This window comes from Lynx rufus, unplaced genomic scaffold (genome assembly GCF_022079265.1).
Source record: "Lynx rufus isolate CCGP_SWC_20201006 ecotype Redwood Valley unplaced genomic scaffold, mLynRuf1.p SCAF_1, whole genome shotgun sequence".
NCBI lineage: Eukaryota > Metazoa > Chordata > Mammalia > Carnivora > Felidae > Lynx > Lynx rufus.
This window is the reverse complement of record NW_025814823.1, coordinates 178,478,258-178,497,732: the sequence shown is the minus strand read 5'-3', so window position 1 is coordinate 178,497,732 and position 19,475 is coordinate 178,478,258. Positions and strand designations below refer to the sequence as shown.

General features: G+C 43.9%; 1 protein-coding gene across 2 annotated transcripts; it reads left to right on the top strand.

Moving 5' to 3' along the window:
- The first annotated feature begins 3,248 nt into the window (after nucleotides 1-3,248).
- Nucleotides 3,249-18,641, top strand: GABRP (gamma-aminobutyric acid type A receptor subunit pi). Of its 2 annotated transcripts, XM_047072946.1 has the most exons (9): nucleotides 3,249-3,301; nucleotides 3,976-4,094; nucleotides 8,085-8,152; nucleotides 8,948-9,165; nucleotides 11,183-11,265; nucleotides 14,914-15,051; nucleotides 15,762-15,914; nucleotides 16,441-16,628; nucleotides 18,339-18,641. In XM_047072946.1, exons 1-9 carry the CDS (start codon nucleotides 3,249-3,251, stop codon nucleotides 18,639-18,641), a joined length of 1,323 nt encoding a protein of 440 aa, XP_046928902.1. The 2 variants fall into 2 exon arrangements, with proteins under 2 accessions (XP_046928902.1, XP_046928910.1); XM_047072954.1 differs by lacking the exon at nucleotides 16,441-16,628 and having other exon boundaries at nucleotides 18,339-18,376.
- The last annotated feature ends 834 nt before the right edge of the window (nucleotides 18,642-19,475 follow it).

Here is a 19,475-nt window from a genome sequence, read left to right as displayed (position 1 = left end):
TTCAGGCGGGTGGATTACACAAATCGTCACTTGATGGTTGGCTCTATTGCCACATGAGAGGAAAACACACCAGTGCAGTTGCCATTTGGGACATACTGGAGATACAGCACTCTACCCCAGAGATGGATTTGGTGAAAGAAGGACCAGAGTCAAGTGTAATCTAGTTCACTTTGGGAGCTGGGGTCGTCTTCCCAAATGCAGCGCAAAGAACAGGGTTTTGGAAGAAGACCTGGATTCAAATCATGGCACTTAACTTCTACGTGGCCTTGGCCAAATCCCTTCACCAATCTGAGATCCAACTCCAGAAATTAACACCTACTAGGCCAGATGTTCATGAGAATTAAATGCGATTAAGCACCAAACACAGCACCTATAGCACCTGAGAGCATCTAGAGGGCTTTCTCTCCCTCTCTTTTCCTCCTTAATAAAATGAGACATGCTCAGCAACCTGACAAGATAAGCAGGGACAAATGGGATCACATTTCCAGGTCTGGTGTGGGCAAAGATTTTTAGGACATGAGATTCCTTGGGGCAGATTCAGAGGCCCAAGGCCCAAACATTCTCACTTCCTAACATAGGGCTGGGCACGGGGAAAACACGATTCAATAGGGGTCTTAGAGCTAAAGCTAGATTGTTCCCCAACTTGCCTGATAAAGTTCAATTTCACATAGGAAGAGAAAGAATTTAGGAATATACCAAAATGAGAAAGAAGCTAATTCAGACCAGACTAGGGAGAAGTTACAGATGGCCATGGGCTAGAGGGCAGAGACTGAGCATAAGTGGGTAGGAGAGTGTTGGTGGGCAAGCCTCCATATCTTTGCCCAGCATCTAGAGGGCTCCACCTTTCTTTATTCACCTGGAAAAAATGCAAACACATTCTTCAAGAATCTAATGACCTTCTCTATGACTTCCATTCTGGCACTGTCCCACCCTCCACCAATGGAACTGATCACTCACTTCCTTTGCACACCATGGATCCTTTGCCTCAGCCCCTGTTACAGGACAGCCACAGGAACACTGTGTCACTTCACTGCTTACACTCCCTCTCTCTCACTAGATGGGAGCTCTGGTGGATACCTCATACATGTCTGATTCCCAGAAGGAGCTTGTAAAGCCTTTGGAAAATTGAATGAAGGAATGGAGGGAATGATGCTGGGGACGGGTGAATGGACAGAGACTGGGAAGATGAACTAAAGGAAGAAAGTTTGAATATGATCATTGGTGGACTGATAATGTTGATTTATCAAAAGATGAGTGAGAAGGAAAGGGCTGAGGTAGAGGAATATGAAGAAGTGCAGAATTCTAGAACCTTACACACATGCAAAGATGTTCATTACTGATTTTGTAACAGTAAAACATGTGGAAATAACTTAGTACCATAAGCAGGACATGTGTTATATAAATGTTGGTATGCTGATCTTACGACATACTTTGAACCATTAGGAGGAATGAAGCAGATCTGTAGGAACTGACATGGAGAGGTCTCTGACATTGGAAAAGAGCATTATGTCATGGTGTAGTGGTTAAAAGTGATTGGGTCAGCTTGCCTGGATTCAGTCTGCCCCTCACTTGCCATACAACCTTGGGACTGCTTCTTATTCTCTCTAAGCCTCAGCTGTTTCATTTGGGAAAATGAGGAGAATGGTAGTCATGACTTTAATGAGTCACAAGGATTTCCAAGATTCTTAGCAGAGTGCAAACATGCATTAAATATATAATAAATGTTTGCTATCATTATTAAGCAAAACAAGTAGCAAAAAAATGCATGCTATAACACCAATTTTACTTTTTAATTGTTTTCTTCATATTTATATACATGTATATATGCGTAGATAAAACAACTGTTGACAGTTGATTGTCTCTGAGGTACAAGACTAGAGGGAAGTGAGGAAGAGCCTTTATTTTTTAGAGAAATTTTGGGTTCATAATAAAATTGTGCCCCCCACCCACCCCACAAACAACCTTCCCCACTATCACATCCCCCACCAGAGTGGTACATTTGTTAAGCTGATGAACCTACAGGACACATCATTGGGGCTTCTACTTTCAACTTTCTACATTTCTGTCTCCTTTTTCACTTCCACAATGAGCATGTATCCATTTTGTAGGTAAAATTATATTAGTTAATTAATTGTTGAATCATATCCTAAGCCCCAGAATGGTTAGCCTCTTGAAAGTAGCCTGGTTGACACAGGTTGCCACAGAAGAAGGGGACGAGCCACCCTGGGACTGCCTGCCTAGGTACAAGGCCGGAGCCGCACCCGAGAACCCCCACTCTGCTGTCACCATCATGACAGGTCACAGGCTCACCTGCCTGGCTGCTGGCTACTCTCTCAGAGGAACATCTGACAGTAGCTCCCAAGCCTGAGGAGGCCAGGCCCTGGGGCCATGCCTTTCCTGACGGTCCTCATGCTCACCTAACCAGCTGAACGGCTTTAGAGTGCCCAGGGAGCAGGTCTGGGAGGTTGGGAGAGCAGCCGATATCACTGGTGTGAGGCTACCAGCCCTGGACTCAAAGTCTCCTCTGACATTCACTAGCACAGTGACCTTTCTGTGAGCCTGTGTCTGCTCATCCCAGTTCGGGATTAACCTACCCACCTCACAACGGCACTGGGACATGGAGTGAGAAGATCCGTGGGAAAGTATCTAATGTATTCCTTGCACATGGATGGTTCTTGGAAAGTCTACTTGTGTGTTTGTTTATTATTGGGAAGTTTTCATTTCCTGTCTACATGACCTGCTTAATAGACTTAGACCCTTGGATAAATGGCAAGGTCGGGGTGAGTGCCTAGTTGGGGATGTCCTTCCTGGCAAAGTCAAGATAAGGAGAGGGTAAGGACAGTCCTGGGGTTTCCAAAATACACAGTCCAGGATGGACTGGCTGCATTTCGGGGGCTGGTGAACTACTCTCTAAACAAGGTGTCAGCCTTTATTTGGCTGGATTTGGGTTGGATTTAACATGATGATGTTAACCCTTTATTTAACCCTTTATTTGGGTTGGATTTAACATGATGATCCTCCAAAATGGAGTCATTCCTGGATGGCATGCAGGGAATGGGAGGGATAACCAAATGGTATAGAAAAAGTCTGCTCTCCACACATGTTGAAAAACTGCTGCAGCTGATGACCCACAGGACGGAGCTGGGCTTGGCAGAGGTGAGCCCTTTGGGTCACCTCTCCTGCCTTGCCCATCTGTTTTCCCAGGTGATTGCTACTTTGGCCCCTCTCTGCGTGAGCGCCTTGTCAACATGAAATACATTCTCCATTTGACCTTTGTGTGTCTGAGTCTCTTGACTCCAAGGTGAGTTTGCTGCCCTATAATGACTTTGGTCTGAATTGCTTTGAGTATGTGGTTGAAGTAGGAAGGGTGGCAGGTCATTAGTAAGAAACTAATGGCAAGACAAAACCTAGTCTGTCCACCTCCTTGAAACACCCAGACAACACAACTCCCTGCCATTTATTCAAGCTTCCAAAATGGTCATACATGGGTGAACCATTGTGGGTTTTTTTAAATGTTTATTTACTTTGAGAGAGAGAGAGAGAGAGAGAGCGAGCATGTGCTCATGAGAGATGGAGGAGGAAGAGAGAGAGAGAATCCAAAGCAGGTGCTGCGATGTTAGTGCAGAGCCCACTGTGGGGGCTTGATTCCACGAACTGTGAGATCATGACCTAAGCCAACATCAAGAGTTGGGCACTTAACCAACTAACCCACCCAGGCGCCCCCACTTGTGTTTTTTCTAAAGACACTTGGAGGGGTTCCCAAATTACCTCAGCATTCTGAGGTATGGCAAATGGGTAATAAAATGGAATGGGATAAGGACATATTAATTCAGCAGCTTAAAATTAGAGATTTCTCTCTGGGAAAGTCACCACTGGTACGTGGGCACAACACACAGACATACATGCAAACACAAGCTCAAGTTTATGTGTGTACATGCTTATTCACAGATAAGCAACACTCATCTTCTTTTCCAGGATGTGCATCCAGGGGAATCAGTTCAACATTGAGGTCAGCAGAAGTGACAAGCTCTCCCTGCCTGGCTTTGAGAATCTCACAGCAGGATATAATAAATTTCTCAGGCCCAATTTTGGTGGTAGGTCATCCTTTCTGTCCAGTACGACAATTCAAAAGAAGGAGAACAGAGACAATATGCAGAGGAGGGTTTCAGGAGATTTTAGTTGACTCCTTTTTCTGATCTACAACCTGTTAAGGATTAGCAATAATGGATGAGGACAGCAAGTGATTTTCACACTATTTTGAAGAACGTGCTTTGCTTCTCAACCTGCGGGATGAAGAAATCCTCTTCCCAGCTGAGGAGGTGACTAGAGCCTCTAACAACCTCCTACACACTGTCTTCCTTCTACCCCCACTTCCAGTGTCATTATTTAAGGACCATGCCACCTAGTCTTCCTGCCTCCAGCCTGGTCACTCAAGGCTAACCCCCAACGGTGCCACCTAGATGACCTGCCTGGGTCCTTTTCCTGCTCAAAATACCTGCCTATGTCCCAGCATCCTCAGCATAGAGTCCAGAGCCCTTTGCATGGCACACCAGGGCCTTCCTAGGCCAGCCTCTATCTCTGCCAGTCTCGTCTGCCCCAACTCCTCCTGCTACGCCCTGCCAGGAGTGTGCCCCAAACACTCCCTGACCTCCTTGGCTTCCCTGGTCTCCTGCCTTTGCTGAGACTGTTTATCTGCTGAGAACAGCTTCTTTCAAATTCCCTCCCTGGAAAAATGCCAATTTTTCTTCACAGCTCTAATCGAAGCTTCCTCCTGTGAGAAGCCAGCCCTGATTCCTCTAGACCCTATCCCCATTCTTCACACTTTACTTTGAACATACTTCCAAATCCTAGCCACTACCTGGCAATACCATCGTTGCCACTGGTTTTACATCTGTCTCAGCTTTAGGCTACAGTCTCTTGGGGGAGTCTTGCTTTATTTACCTCAGTAAAGTTACCTCACTAACCCTAGCAGCAGCTCAGTGCTTGGCATACAGCAAGTGGTCAATTAGTATTTATTGATGGCATGAGGGAAAGAGGGAGGGATGAAACCAATAATATACCTCCTCACAGAGTCTCAGTCTCTCTGTGTCTCTAATGTCTCCTTACGCAGAGCATAAAGTGGTAGAAAGAGGTTTGGAGTTGAACAGACCTCCATTTGGCTCCCGGCTCTACTGCTTGCCCAGCACCTTAGCTTTCTAAGTCACCTCTCTATAAAGTGGGGATATATCTTCTGCCTCACAGAGAGGACTGATTGAAATGAAGTGTGTGAATAAGAACCATGGCACCTGCCATATCATCAGGATGCAGTCTATTCTAATCCCCTTTCCTTCCTGCTCCTCCCCTCACATGACAAAATTCTCTGGTCAAATCTAGGATTAGTGGGTTAGTCCACTGGAGAGCCAACACAAAAGGGAATTATCCATGCAAGATATTCACTGGGGCAATATCTATGACAGAATGTGGGGTGGGAAGAGAGGGAAGCTGACCCCGGGGGAAGCAGAGAGGGAGGGAAGGAAGGTTGGGCAGAGGTGTCATAGACTACACTACGGTTCTATGTGTGTGTGGAAGGGCCCCAGAGAATCCTGGAGCCAAATTTGCCATCAGAGGAATCTCCTATCTCTGCCTCCCAGGAACAGTGTGCCTTCATATCCCCGCCACACTCAGTCACTGGTGGGTTGCAGCCTTCGGGAAGCATGGCCTCAGAGCAAGTGCACAAATAGATTTCAGAGCACAGACCATTTTCATGGCCACACAATTAAGATTTGAGCTCCTTACGTTAACAAACCTAGGAAGGCTTCAACCTCCCCTAGTCTTCCCAGGCCCAGCAGGACACTAATAACAAGCATGTGAGTCTGTACACGCTGGTTAGATCCAATTCCTCTGCCTCTCAAACCCCAAACAATAGGCCAGGATACTGCCCTTCTTGTTGCCTGTTCATAGGTTGACAAGAGGCAAGATTCTTGGGCAATGAACCTGGGGTGGACCCAAGGAGGGTGAGGCCCAGATCCACCTGGGGTGAGAAGGGGGTAAGCGGTCCTTAGTCAAAAAGGTGAGCCCCAACACCTTGGCAATCTGTCTCCTAAAGGAACTACATTTACGTGGTGGCCGGGAGTTTCGTGGAGCAGCCATGTTTTCTGTACTGCCTGTCCACCCAGGTTTTAGGTCCCTGGGGTCCTTAAGAGAAAAGACCTCCATAGGGTTTTTCAGGGAACAAGGTACACAGAGCACAGATTTATAAACAAGCCCTAAGAACACTGTCCAGGAACTGGCTTTGACCTCTTTCCTAGGAGGAAGCTGCCCTCTGGTGGCACAGCTTACTTTGATAACTCAAGGGGAAGAAAGCAAGTTCTGGTCCCTAAAGAAGCCAACTGAAGCAAGGCCCAGACTGGACTAATTAGATACAAAGTAAACAGAAAGCACAGTGGGATGGAACTTTTGTGTGTTTTCTGTTCTCCATGTTCCTCCAGGAGAGCAAATAACACTCAGCCACTGCCCACTGTGCTCCAGGCACTTAAAATAGATCTTGTAACTTTCCCAACCCAACCCATAATACCAGGCACTAGTAGCTCTATTTTATAGGTGAGAAATTGTAGCTTAGCAATTTGCTCAAGGTCACACAGCTATGAAGCGGTGGGCATAGGATTCAAACACTCTGGCTCCAAGCTCCTTTTCTCAATTTCTGCCTTGAGGGGCAGAAAGCCACCTAGCACCATACTCCTTCAGCACCTTCCACCGTCTGTCCTCAAAGATCTCCCACTTTTCCACCAAGTATTAACACCAAGCATTTACTTCGTTACTTTTAATTGCATTGGTTCTAAAACTTCACTTCCAAATTCCCACCTATATTCTATGGCTTAGTTTCCTTCTGTGAATAAGTAGGTCGCTTTGTCTGATTCCTACCAATTAGATGGTTTTAAGCTTCCTTTGAATTTCACCTCCCCTCTTCCTGGTTAATGCAGTGTCACAGTCCCCTGACACACCCCTAGTTCTTTATTACAAGAGAATGTTGTTGCAGCTATTAACCTGGTGAGTAAAGTTGTTCTTTTTCCAGAATGAGCTAGGATTAAGGAGGAGAAGAGGGGTAGGCCAATGCCACTTACTGAGCCTCTGTTATTATGTGACAGACATAATCCTGGGAACTTTGTACAGATAACTATTCGTGAGCACCTCCTAGACATCTGGCTGGGCAGGCACTTCACACGTATCCCCTCTTGCCACCATCCTGCAGAGAAGCTGCCACATGCCGAATCTCCTTTAGCCCTCTCCATGACCCTATGGTGTCATTAGCATTATCCCCACTTATAGGTGAGAAGTCTGCAGTTCCGAAAGACTCGGTAACTCTTCCCAGTTGTAAGCCAACATCTTTCTCACTCCTGGGCTTTTCTTCTGCATCTCCAGTCTGAGGAGGAATACACTGCCCTGGCCTGGCTTCTGAGAAAGGTGGCCCCAAGGCCTCTGTCTCCAGAGCTGAGGCGGGCGCTCTCAGAAGTTCAGCTTGAGGCCCAGTATCTATATACCAGATCTCATGGGGAAGGTTCTGGAATTCTAAATAGTTTAGGCTTTTGGGAGAGTAAAGGAAGAGTAGCAAAGCATCAGGAGGTGAGCAGGAGCTCAACCATGAGCAGTCTTGAATGCCATCTTGTGGTAAATTTACTTAGTTGAGGGGAAAGAAAAATGAAGATCTCTGTGCAAAATCCCAAATCCCCTACTACGTTTCTAAATAATCTGTCCCTTGCAAAGCACCACAGGAAAAATCCTCCAAGTAAGAAATAGCAAATACAACTACATCCTTTAAAATCTGCACTAATGAACGTAGTGTGGTCTCTCTTACACATTAAGCTATTTACATATTTGTGCATTTTTTATACAAACATTTTTCATACATTTTTTTCCCATTCTACACAATGGTTCCTCCTGACAGGGGTGGGTAGAAATTCACCTTTTGCTTTATATACTTCTAGAGTGGTTAAAATTTTCCAATAGGTGAATGTTGCTTTCGTAATTTTATAATTTTTAAAACATTATGCTAATGTAGTGTGTTTGTGTTTCTATGTAAGTCCTTCCGGTTTTTTCTTCATTCTTAGGAGAACCAGTTCAGATAGCACTGACTCTGGACATTGCAAGTATTTCTAGTATTTCAGAGAGTAACATGGTAAGTGTGGCCCCTTCATCTTCCACCTGAGGAGACCTTCTCCTCGTGTTTTATGGGGATACACCTTCTAGCTACTCAAAAAACAGAACAGAGACTCACAGCCCCCATGCTCTCGGAATGGCAGAGGCTGGAAACCTATCCCAAAACTCAAGAGAGTGGAAGATTCTTATAAAACAGATCTTCTGAAAAGGAAGGAAAGTGGATTCAAAGGCCAGGAGGGAAGAAATGAGGGAGGGGAGCGGGTGCATTTGGTAAGGGATGAAAACCGGGGAGAGAATCAAAGGGCAGTGGGGAAGCCTGAATATCACATGGACCCTCCCAGGGCGGAAGCTAAGCTAAGCTAATGAAAACCAACACTCGCATGACTTCTTTCCACCATCCTCTCACTTAAGAACACCCAGTACAGATAAGCTGACACAAAAAGCAGGTTGCCAAGGGGCCCACTGTGCAGTCCGGGTACAATCCTGGACAACCTAAGCACTTAGCTCACCAAAACCTTCAACGGTTTGGAGGGGCTTTTGTGATAGAAGGTAAGTAAGTTAAGGCGCTAAACATGCTCCTACAGGGCTCCCTTTTGGCAGTGAGAGTTACTCTCTAGAACAGATAAGGTGCTTTCTTCTCTTATTGCTAACAGGCTGCTCCCCCAAGAATAAGACATTGTTCACCAGTGTCTATTATAGTGCATACTCTTGACCTAAGTGGAGGTGGGGAAGGGAATAAGACTTGACCCCTTCCCTTCCGTTTTCAAAGTCTTTCTCCCCCCAATCCATTTCCACTACTTGGCTTCCCCCTCAGGACTATACAGCCACCATATACCTCAGACAGCGCTGGACGGACCAGCGGCTGGTATTTGAAGGCAACAAGAGCTTCACTCTGGATGCGCGCCTTGTGGAGTTCCTCTGGGTGCCGGACACTTACATTGTGGAGTCCAAGAAGTCCTTCCTCCATGAAGTCACTGTGGGCAACAGGCTCATCCGCCTCTTCTCCAATGGCACAGTCCTGTATGCTCTCAGGTGACTGGGTGGCTGCAACCTCAGGGCTGGAGGGGAGATGGCTGGAGAAAAGGCATAAATATATCCTGGATAGTTCTGACCAGCTGTCAGATAAGCACCCCAACGTCCCACCCTTGTCATGCCCCTGCCTTCCTAGATTCTTGTCCCTACAATTGAAGGGCCCTCCCTCAGTTCAGTTTGGCTCAATAAGCAGCTACTGAATGCCTGCTCTGGGCCAGGCCCCACTCTGGACACCAAGAATACAGAGCTGAATGAGACACTGTCCTGACACAGATGAATAACAAAAGGAAGTTAGGAATCCTAGGGAGTTGGGGAGTACGTTAGAGACAGAACTCTGAGCTGAGTCTTAAAGAGTAAAAGGAAGTTAGCAAGAGAAGACGGGGAACAGCAGGAGGAAATGTAAAAATTTTTCCTTTCATGGGACTTAGTGGAGCTAGAGTTGCTGCAGAATGCATCTCTACTCGTCTGAGCCATTTTTGTACAGAGAATCAAAGCGCAGTGCCCCAAGGCCTCTGTCATCTGCAACCACAGCCTCCCTTTGTCTCTTCTCCAAATCCCTGAGGCCAAAAGTTCCTTCCACCCAGTGGAAGTTTATCAAGAGGCTGGTTGGCTAGAATAGGGAAGGTGTTCCCTAGGTGCTGCAAGAGGCAACCCACAGGCAGAGGCTCAGGGCTGTTTGCACAAGGGATGTGCAAGGACCGGGCAAACCATATGCTCCCACAGTCCTTAGGTAGAAGGCTGAGAACCTAATACTCTTAAATCCCAAGTAAGAAGCTGCTGTTAGGAAACAAAGACTGAGCTAACCAATAAACTGAATTTTTGGATTGCTCATCTGACATTCCTCAGCCACACTGAATTATGCAAAAACCAGCCCAAACCCCAACCCTTCTTTCAAGAAGCTAAACTAGACCTCTCCCATGACACCCAGCTCCAATCAACACTAACTCTTCCCATGTGTGTACGTGTGTGTGCATGGATGTGTCTGTCTGTATTTTGCACATAACATAATCTCTTTTGTACAAGGATTACAAATTATAGATGACATTTAACAGCCTCGCTCTAGAATTAGACATATTTGGGGGTGAGTCCCTGTTCTGTCCCTACTCTGTGACCTTAGGCAAGTTGCTAGACTCTCTGAACCTCGGTTTCCTCAGCAGCAAAAGCAGAATGATTTTTCCTACCTCGTAAAGCTGTTGTATAAATTCAAAGGGATAATGCATGTGAAGCACTTTCCCTGGGGAATGGCTCAGGGTAAGCACTCAGTAAATAGTAGCTGTTGTTACTCTGTCTCCCTTAAGGGAGCTTCCTCAAGGTGGGCACCATGAACACAACATTTCACTTTCCCCAAGAACCCAGCACAGTGCTTAATGACGGCACTTAATAAAAATGTATGACACTGAAGGAAAAGGGAGATAAAGGTGGGCCAGTTGAAATCTCCACTGTGAGGGCTTTATTGAGGTTTAATTGAATGTCCCTGAATGTTGGTCCCTAAGAGCCACAGTGCCTGGGACCCTCCAACATCCTCCACTTCCTCTGCGAATGCTGATCCCCTCCAGGAGGCAGGGTCCTGGAGAACTGCACAGCCAGCAGACCTGGGATCCAGCCCCAGCTCTGCCACTAAGAGCTGTGTGAGCCAAGGCAAGCCAGAATCTGTTGTCAAATGGTGACAGCAGTGTTGGGATCTCTGTTCTAGCTCCTCGTGCGTTTGTCATGAAGATTAAATTTTAAAACTGGATGCAAACGCATCTCAAGCTAATGAGTGATTCTGTTCTGCAATATGTTGCACATTTGCCTCTTCATTGCCAACATTCTTGCTTCCTCCATCCTGGGCCCCAGCTTTTACCACATCTCAAAGATGTCACTTAGCACAGAAAAGCTCAGGAATGTTTTGCGTGTAGGCTCCTGGTCACACGTTCACTGTAAGGGCCAAGGTGAAAGTCTTCTTGGAGTTGCCCTTAACAGGGAATGTGTACTTTCCCCCACAACACTCCTTTTGAACCCATTTTTCCTTTCTTAGAATCACAACGACTGTTGCATGTAACATGGACCTGTCTAAATACCCCATGGACACACAGACATGCAAGTTGCAACTGGAAAGCTGTGAGTATATATCCTGCAGCCCCTGAGATGATTTTCCCAGGTGACTTAGATCAGTGTATTCATGAAGAGAGACCTATACACAATGGCCTTTCTTTTCTCGGTGTTGATTCCAATTGATTCAGCCCTTCTGAGTGTTTAGGCAGAGAGATTTAGAGACCTCTCAGCAACAAACCTTCCAATATGACATCTTTTGGGGAAGGCCGCTGTGCACCAACACTAAATATTTCCACCTAAGAGTAGACAGGACAGTGAAGGAAATGGGGGTCAATTGGATGAGGAGTGGGACTCAGAATCTGAGAAGGCACCAGAAGCCAGAAAGAACACAGCAGGGGTTAAAAATGGTAACGTGCAAAGCAATCATTGGCATTCATTGCATCTGCTTCTAACTTTGAAGAGAAGTTGTTTGGAGTGTGTGTGTGTGTGTGTGTGTGTGTGTACTTTAATACAGTGATGCCAGTAATGGGAATTCAAACTGCAGTCTGGGGATTTATGATGAAGAATGAGCATTTATTCTAAGTTGATGTGTGTCAAATGGCATTGTTGAGTAATATCCATTGTTCTGAAATGCCCACCAAACTTGGGAAAGTGTACCTGTGACCGGTGTCCTAGGAAAACAATGGCTCAGAGAGGAGTTATCAAGGCATCAAGGGATGGCTTGTGTCAGGAGGAAAAACCATAGTCAAGCACTGGACATCAGTAGGCACGTCTTACATGAGGACGCACGTGGTCAACATCCAAGAAGCACAACCATTATGAGGCAGTAGTCATTTTTCAGAAGTAGACATTTAATTAAAGACTCAGACAGGCAGATTAATTACCTTATTGATTAAATACATGAAAAACCTACTTAAAGCAATACAGCTATTTGGGGGCAGAATAAAACTTGAGGATATCAAAAAGAGAACTCATTTTCAACCCCACATGGAAAAAGTAATTGCCCTCCATGTATGGCTGTGCTCATCTCAAATCCCAGGAGTGAGATTCTCCTGGAAACTCCAGCACTCTGCTTGCACAAATACCATCCCCAGTGAACAGGGGAAGCATTCACTGAGTGTTTCTTAGCAGTTATTTGGGTACAGAAACCTCACTGAGGGTGTTTTTTCCTGAACACCATCCCTAGAAAAGAATTGCTACCATCCCACCAGAGCAATGATAATGCCATGATTGTGAGCATTTTAATACTTGTAAAAGTATGGTGTCTAGGTAGAAGCTTGTATGACTCACATTTTTTAGCTATTTTTGTATTTCTCTGGGCTTCTAGGCATATTTGCACAGCTAACATCAGTACATTTGGGGGTGGTTCTGAGAGAAAACCCACAGACAATTTTTACCTGGAAATCCTCTCAGAACCCATGACCACTTCCCTGCCCTATGGAGGGAAGATAACCACTGTTAAACAGTGGATACTACAAGCTAAGACTTAACAAAATGTTAGTCCCAACACTGGCATCCCTCTTCCCAGTAGCCTGGGAAAATGAAGGCAATACACTTCCATGGTTAAGATCGCAGGTATCAAAATCACTGGGTTTTTCCTGTCACTAGCTGTGACTCTGGGTGAGTAGAACTAACCTCTCCTGACCCCAGTTTCCTCACTTGTGAAGAAGGAAAAATAATACTGTCTGACTTAGAGAGTTATTTTTTAATAGCTTTATTGAGGTAAAATGTACATACCACAAAATTCAGCCCTTTTAAGTGTGAAGTTCAAAGATTTTGGGCAAATCTGCCCAGTTATGCAACCACTGCCACATTTCATTGTTAGAACATTTCCATCAACCAAAAAGATCCCTTGTGCACATTTGCAGTCTCTCCCATTGCCGCCACCCCACCCCCACGCCCAGTTAACCACTAATCTACTTTCTGTCTCTATGGATTTGCTTTTTCTGTGGGCGGCCGACTTCGGCTCAGGTCATGATCTCGTGGTCCGTGAGTTCGAGCCCCCTGTCGGGCTCTGTGCTGACAGCTCAGAGCCTGGACCCTGTTTCAGACTCTGTGTCTCCCTCTCTCTGACCCTCCCCCATTCATGCTCTGTCTCTCTCTGTCTCAAAAATAAATAAATGTTAAAAAAAAATTAAAAAAAAAAGGATTTGCTTTTTCTGGATATTTCATATAAATGGAATCAATGCACCATGTGGTCTTTTGCATCTGGCTTCCTTCACTTAGTGTGTTTTTGAGGCTCATACATGTTGGAGCGTGGATCAGTACATCGTTCCTTTCTATTGCTTTATTTCTCGTTATTCCATATGAAAGAGTACAAGTAATACAAGTCCTTTTGGCTTGGTTCCACCCTGCAGTTATTAAGAATAATGCCACTGTGAACATTTGTGTACAAGCTTTTTGTGGACATGATTTGATTTCTCTTGGGCAGATGCTTAGGAGTGGAATGCTGGATCAAACAGTAAATTTATGTTCATCCTTTCAAGAAGCTGCCAAACTGTTTTCCAAAATGGTTGCACCATTTTACGGTCCCACCAGGGATGTTCCAGTTTCTCCGCGTTCTCATCATTGGTTATTGTCTGTCTTTTTCATGACAGCCATTCTTACGGGTGTGAAGTGGTATCTTCCTGTGATTTTGATTTGCTTTCCCCTAATGGTTAATGATGTCGAGCATCTTTTCATGTGCTTATTAACCACTCATCTGTCTTCTCAAAGAGCTATTCTGAGGATTAAATGAGATGATAATATTGTAAAGCACTTAGAAATGCCATTGCTTACTAAACGATAGATATTATCATCACCATCATTGTCCATGGGTTTTGGGTTTAGACTTTCCTGAGGTACAATCCTGGCTTTGTTATTAACTTGCCCTGCTATCCTGAGAAAGTTGAGCAATCTCTCTGAATCTGAGAATGTTCGTGTATAAAATGGGCAAGACATTACAATTCCTCGATTCTAAGGTACAGCATTTATTGAATAACATTTTAGGAAAAAATGTAAGCTCTACTTTATATATATGTATGTATGTATGTATTAACTCTAAGATCCATCCCAATTTCAAAAAACGTAAAAAAATTTTTTTACTGAAGAATATATAAATGTCTACCTTGCAAGTCTGTGAGCATATTAGAGATATAAGGTGTAAAAGACTCACCATAAATGTTTCATAAAAGGTAGCTATTATTACTATTATGGACTATATTAGTAAAACTGCTTTGAGATTTACCAAATGCCTATGTTAACAGACATCAATAAAGTGGCTAGTGGTAGGTTTCTTGTCTTCTGTTTTTGCATTCTAGCCAATATGGAAATAAGAACAGACCGATTGTGAAGTCTCTGAGAACATTTTCAGAGCTGCTAGATTGTCCTGAAGGGCACCATGTAACATAGAGCTGTGTGTGTGCACAGACAGGAGCTCAATAAATATCATTTCAATAATGAAGATGGCCACTTCCAGAGGCCTATCATCCACCAAGTCTAAATAATGCTTAGCATAGAACCGGTTTTCAATTGATGGCAAATAGCCTAGCAGCTCATCCTATTCTAAGCAGATGCAGCAACTGCATGTGAGAAATCATGCCAAGTTTTGCATGGGATCATCCTTGGACTTAGCACCATCGAGGCAGATCTCCTGTTGCCCCCATATTGTAGCATTTTCCAGACGAGTTCAATCTGCTGCCTCCCTGCATTGACTTGCACTGTTTGACTTACCAGGGGGTTACGATGGGAACGATGTGGAGTTCAGCTGGCTGAGAGGGAACGACTCGGTGCGTGGGCTGGAAAACCTGCGTCTTGCTCAGTACACCATACAACGGTATTTCACCTTAGTCACCAGATCACAGCAGGAAACAGGTAACTTGGGAGACACTTTGTACAAAAGCAAAATAACTGCGTTGCATTTTGAGTCAAAAATACGATTTCTTCTCTAGTTTATCTCTCTTTTTTTTTTAACGTGTATTTATTATTTTTGAGACAAAGAGAGACAGAGCATGAACGGGGGAGGGGCAGAGAGAGAGGGAGACACAGAATCGGAAGCAGGCTCCAGGCTCTGAGCCATCAGCCCAGAGCCCGACGCGGGGCTCGAACTCACGGACCGTGAGATCGTGACCTGAGCTGAAGTCGGACGCTTAACCGACTGAGCCACCCAGGCGCCCCTAGTTTATCTCTTTGTGGCCAGGAACGCTTCCGCAGTGTGGTAGGGCCATAGGGTTTGGGCCGGGCACTAATACCTGCTTCATGCCCAGTATTGACATGGCCCCCAAAGGGCTCCCAGTCTAGTGAGGTAGATGTCAAGGAAGCCAGCAGGTATAATGCTACAGGAATACTATGATGGAGAAAGGCACAAGAAAAGGATCACGGGTGGGAGTACCAGTACCCCTATAAATCCCATTCTATACAACAGCAATTTCTTTCATTGAAACTGTAATGACAGTTCATGCTTAATTAGGTTTTGGTGTATAACAGATAGCTTAATGTGAATATAGCTAAGTTAAACATCCCGAAGGGAAACCACTCTGCTATGTGAGCAGACATTATTTCCTATCTCTTATTTACCCTATCAGGAAATTATACACGACTGGTCTTGCAATTTGAGCTTCGGAGGAATGTCCTGTATTTTATTTTGGAAACCTATGTTCCTTCCACTTTCCTGGTGGTGTTATCCTGGGTTTCATTTTGGATTTCCCTTGATTCAGTTCCTGCAAGAACCTGTATCGGTAAGCAGCTCCAACAGGAGATTTCTAAGAACTGGCCTAACAGGTCCTTTTTGGTTTCTTTTCACCTTCGACCAGGTTTGGTTTTTTTTTTTTTTCACTGATATTCACAGGGCAGTTCCAGGAGTTGGTTTCTTGAAAGATTCTTTCACAGAGAGAAAGAGAGAGACAGAGAGACAGAGACAGAAAGAGAGACAGAGACAGAGAGTGAGGTACTACATTTTTAAACATGTTTTACAGTGATAAGGGAGAATTGTGATTGGATGTCTATTGCCAGTTATCTTACATACTGAACACCCCCCTCTAATGGGAAGACAGAAGATGCAACACTTAGAAAACAATATCACTCATATCCATTCAAAATGGACAAATCAACCCTGCTCTAGAAGACTGCAGATTTTTCAAAATGAGCTGTTCCATTTCTGAGTCCTGTCCCCCTTGCCAAGTTCTGAATGGTGATGGTCTGCCAGGTAAAGGTGAAAGGTTCACTGGCCACTGATGTGGGAACATTGCCTACCTGTTTTCCCAGGAGTGACCACCGTACTGTCAATGACAACACTGATGATCGGGTCCCGCACTTCTCTTCCTAACACCAACTGTTTCATAAAGGCCATCGATGTGTACCTGGGAATCTGCTTTAGCTTCGTGTTTGGGGCCCTATTGGAATACGCAGTTGCCCACTACAGCTCTTTACAGCAGATGGCAGCCAAAGACAGGGTAAGAATTTTGAGGGCCCTGTATATATGATTCATCACTTGCCATGTGCTGGTCTGTAGAGAGGACCCCGACTGGTTCCTATCCCCAGTGATTCTCATCCCTGTTCAGGTGGAGGCATCTGGAAGTCATGACACCTTTTGAAAAAGACTGCTCTTTTTGTCAAGTACAATGGGATATTAACATGTTTAATTTTCTAGCAGCAAATCACTGTTATCTGTATGCAACATGAAATCACAAGCATCCATGAAAAACCCAATATCAAACCAAATGTGATCAGCTGCTTACAAGTTTCATATTAATATGCAATTACTATTTAATTATTTTGTTACATTTTTGTTTTCTTAAATTATACAAGTAATGGTTTACTGAAAATGTATGAAAAAAATTAAATTGTGGCAAATTTCTCGATTAGCCTATATTTCTGCTAACAGGGAAAGACTGCCATTATCTGAATTAGCAGTGAAACACTGTGGTCCAGCTCTCAGAATAATAACAATCATTATTATCAATTGAACATTTACATGTGCCAGACAGTCATAAGCCCTTTGCAAATATTAGATCATTTAAAACACTCCTAACAACCCAGGAAGGGTATCAGAGAGGAATCCGAACAGCCCAAAGACCCAGTTGCCTGCTCCCTTATGTTTGACTCGTGAGCAACGTTTCACACAGTCGTATTACCCAAGTACCAAAGGCAAATGATTCTATGTGCCAGCCAAAGAAGAATATGGATTTCACTCATTTTGCTCTCTATAGGCTTCCTTAAGGGAACAATGGTTAATAACAACAACAACAAAAATCTGAATTTGGTAGATTGGCAAAAAGGGATATGGAGAATTACTAAGATCCTTCATGGAAGACACCAGAAAGCCCTTATTTGGCTGTGTGTATAAGAATAGCTTCACTACAAAGTAGTGGCTATGTGCTGAACATCTCATTTAGTCCACCCAACAGCCTATCAGATGGCCACCACTGTTATTCCAAATTTACTGTTGAGGAATCTGCTGCTCAGAGAAGTGAGATCTAAGACCTCACAGCTAGTCAGTAGCCTGGCCAAGGATCCAAACTCCACTCTCTCTGACTTCACTACACTCCCCACATGCTATGCCGTTCCAGGCATGTTGGAGAATGACAATTCCCTGGAATTGTAGGCAGCATCACTATTTCTGTTTGTGTGGCAGAGACTTTTAGACACTGCTGATTTCTGTCATCTCTCATAATTAATCCCTCCTCACTGAGACAGAATGGGACTCATCAAACACCTACTAAATGCTTTACATAATTTATACCATCTTCCCATCCGTCTCATGAGGTAAATATTAATATTAATATCATCACCGTTTTGTAGGCAAGGAAACTGAGTTTTAAAGGGATTAAGGTGACTGAAATTTCATAGTAGCAAGAGGCAGAATGGAATTTGAACCCAGATCAGCTAACTTCAAAGGCTGAGCATTCAGCACACAGCTCTGCATATCAATAGAAGGCAATGGTTATTCTTCCCCTTATACAAGCTGAGGACCTAGGGAGAGGTGCCTATAAGCAGGATAACAGGACTGCCAAGTCCGGCTCACTAGCCAATTACTGAGGCACTCAATGCCACTTTCTATTAAACCTAATTATTCAATACTTAGGCTTCTAATTATATAAATACCTGCTTATTTATTTTGCTAAGTCGAATCTTTCAAGCTGACCGTGTTGTCTATGATCTAGGGGACGGCGAAGGAAGTGGAAGAAGTCAATATTACTAACATTATCAACAGCTCCATCTCCAGCTTTAAACGGAAGATCAGCTTTGCCAGCATTGAAATTTCCGGTGATAATGTTGACTATAGTGACCTGACCATGAAAACCAGTGACAAGTTCAAGTTTGTCTTCCGAGATAAGATGGGCAGGATTGTTGATTATTTCACAATTCAAAACCCCAGTAATGTTGATCGCTATTCCAAATTACTATTTCCTTTGATTTTTATGCTAGCCAATGTATTTTACTGGGCATACTACATGTATTTTTGAGAGTATGCTGAATTGTTTGCATGCCATGGTTCTTCAAAAGAACAAAGTAATGATGCAAGCAGTTTTCGAAGCCAAGTGTGCGTGCTAAACAAGTGAGTAGATAGCATCTGAGCATTTCTCCTCAAAGAATATTCCCCTACCCGTTATTTAAGCTGTGTAGAAGTCCTAGCATTACAGAGTCTTATAATAGAAATAACAAGTCATTCCTTTTTTATCTTTACCAAAGACATCCCCATGGAGCCTAAGATTACAAACCTACTCAGGGTTGACTATTTGCTCAGTGACTCCCTGGTCTGCATTTACCTCATATAAAAAAATGAGAAGGAAACTATTATATGTATTGAGTAACCCTCAAGTGCCAGGGGTTGTTTCTAAATTAATCATATGTGCTATTTACTAAATCTCTGCAGTGCTTATAAAATGTATTGTTACCTATTTAGGGAGTAACACTTTCTAGTTTTTGTTTTTGATTAAAATGAAATGTGGGCCTAAGTCAATTCACTGAAAGTCACTGCACTAACTCAATACCAAGATGAGTCTTTAATACAGGATTTCATACTACAGCAGAACGGTCCCCAAACTCCAATAAGTTCTATGACTAAAAAATCACATGTAAATGAAGAAAACATTAATAGATCAACAATCTCAAATGCAAATTTGTTTCTAAGATATAATGGATTCCCCTGAATCCAAACTGAAAGGGCTCTGGGGCTTTATTCTCCCATTTGATATGTCTTATCATTTTACTATTATACATACACCAGTCCTCAACAATGCTGAAGCCCTTTCCCCACATCAGGGATAGAAATGGAAGATTGTTTAAAAAACTTATTC

What these genes read in the sequence shown, in the direction of transcription:
- GABRP (XM_047072946.1), top strand. Translation starts at nt 3,249, where the DNA reads ATGAAATACATTCTCCATTTGACCTTTGTGTGTCTGAGTCTCTTGACT. An exon ending in GTATTTCAGAGAGTAACATG is followed by an intron (nt 8,153 to 8,947) that starts GTAAGTGTGGCC and finishes CTTCCCCCTCAG; the next exon opens with GACTATACAGCCACCATATA. An exon ending in TCCTGCAAGAACCTGTATCG is followed by an intron (nt 15,915 to 16,440) that starts GTAAGCAGCTCC and finishes CTGTTTTCCCAG; the next exon opens with GAGTGACCACCGTACTGTCA.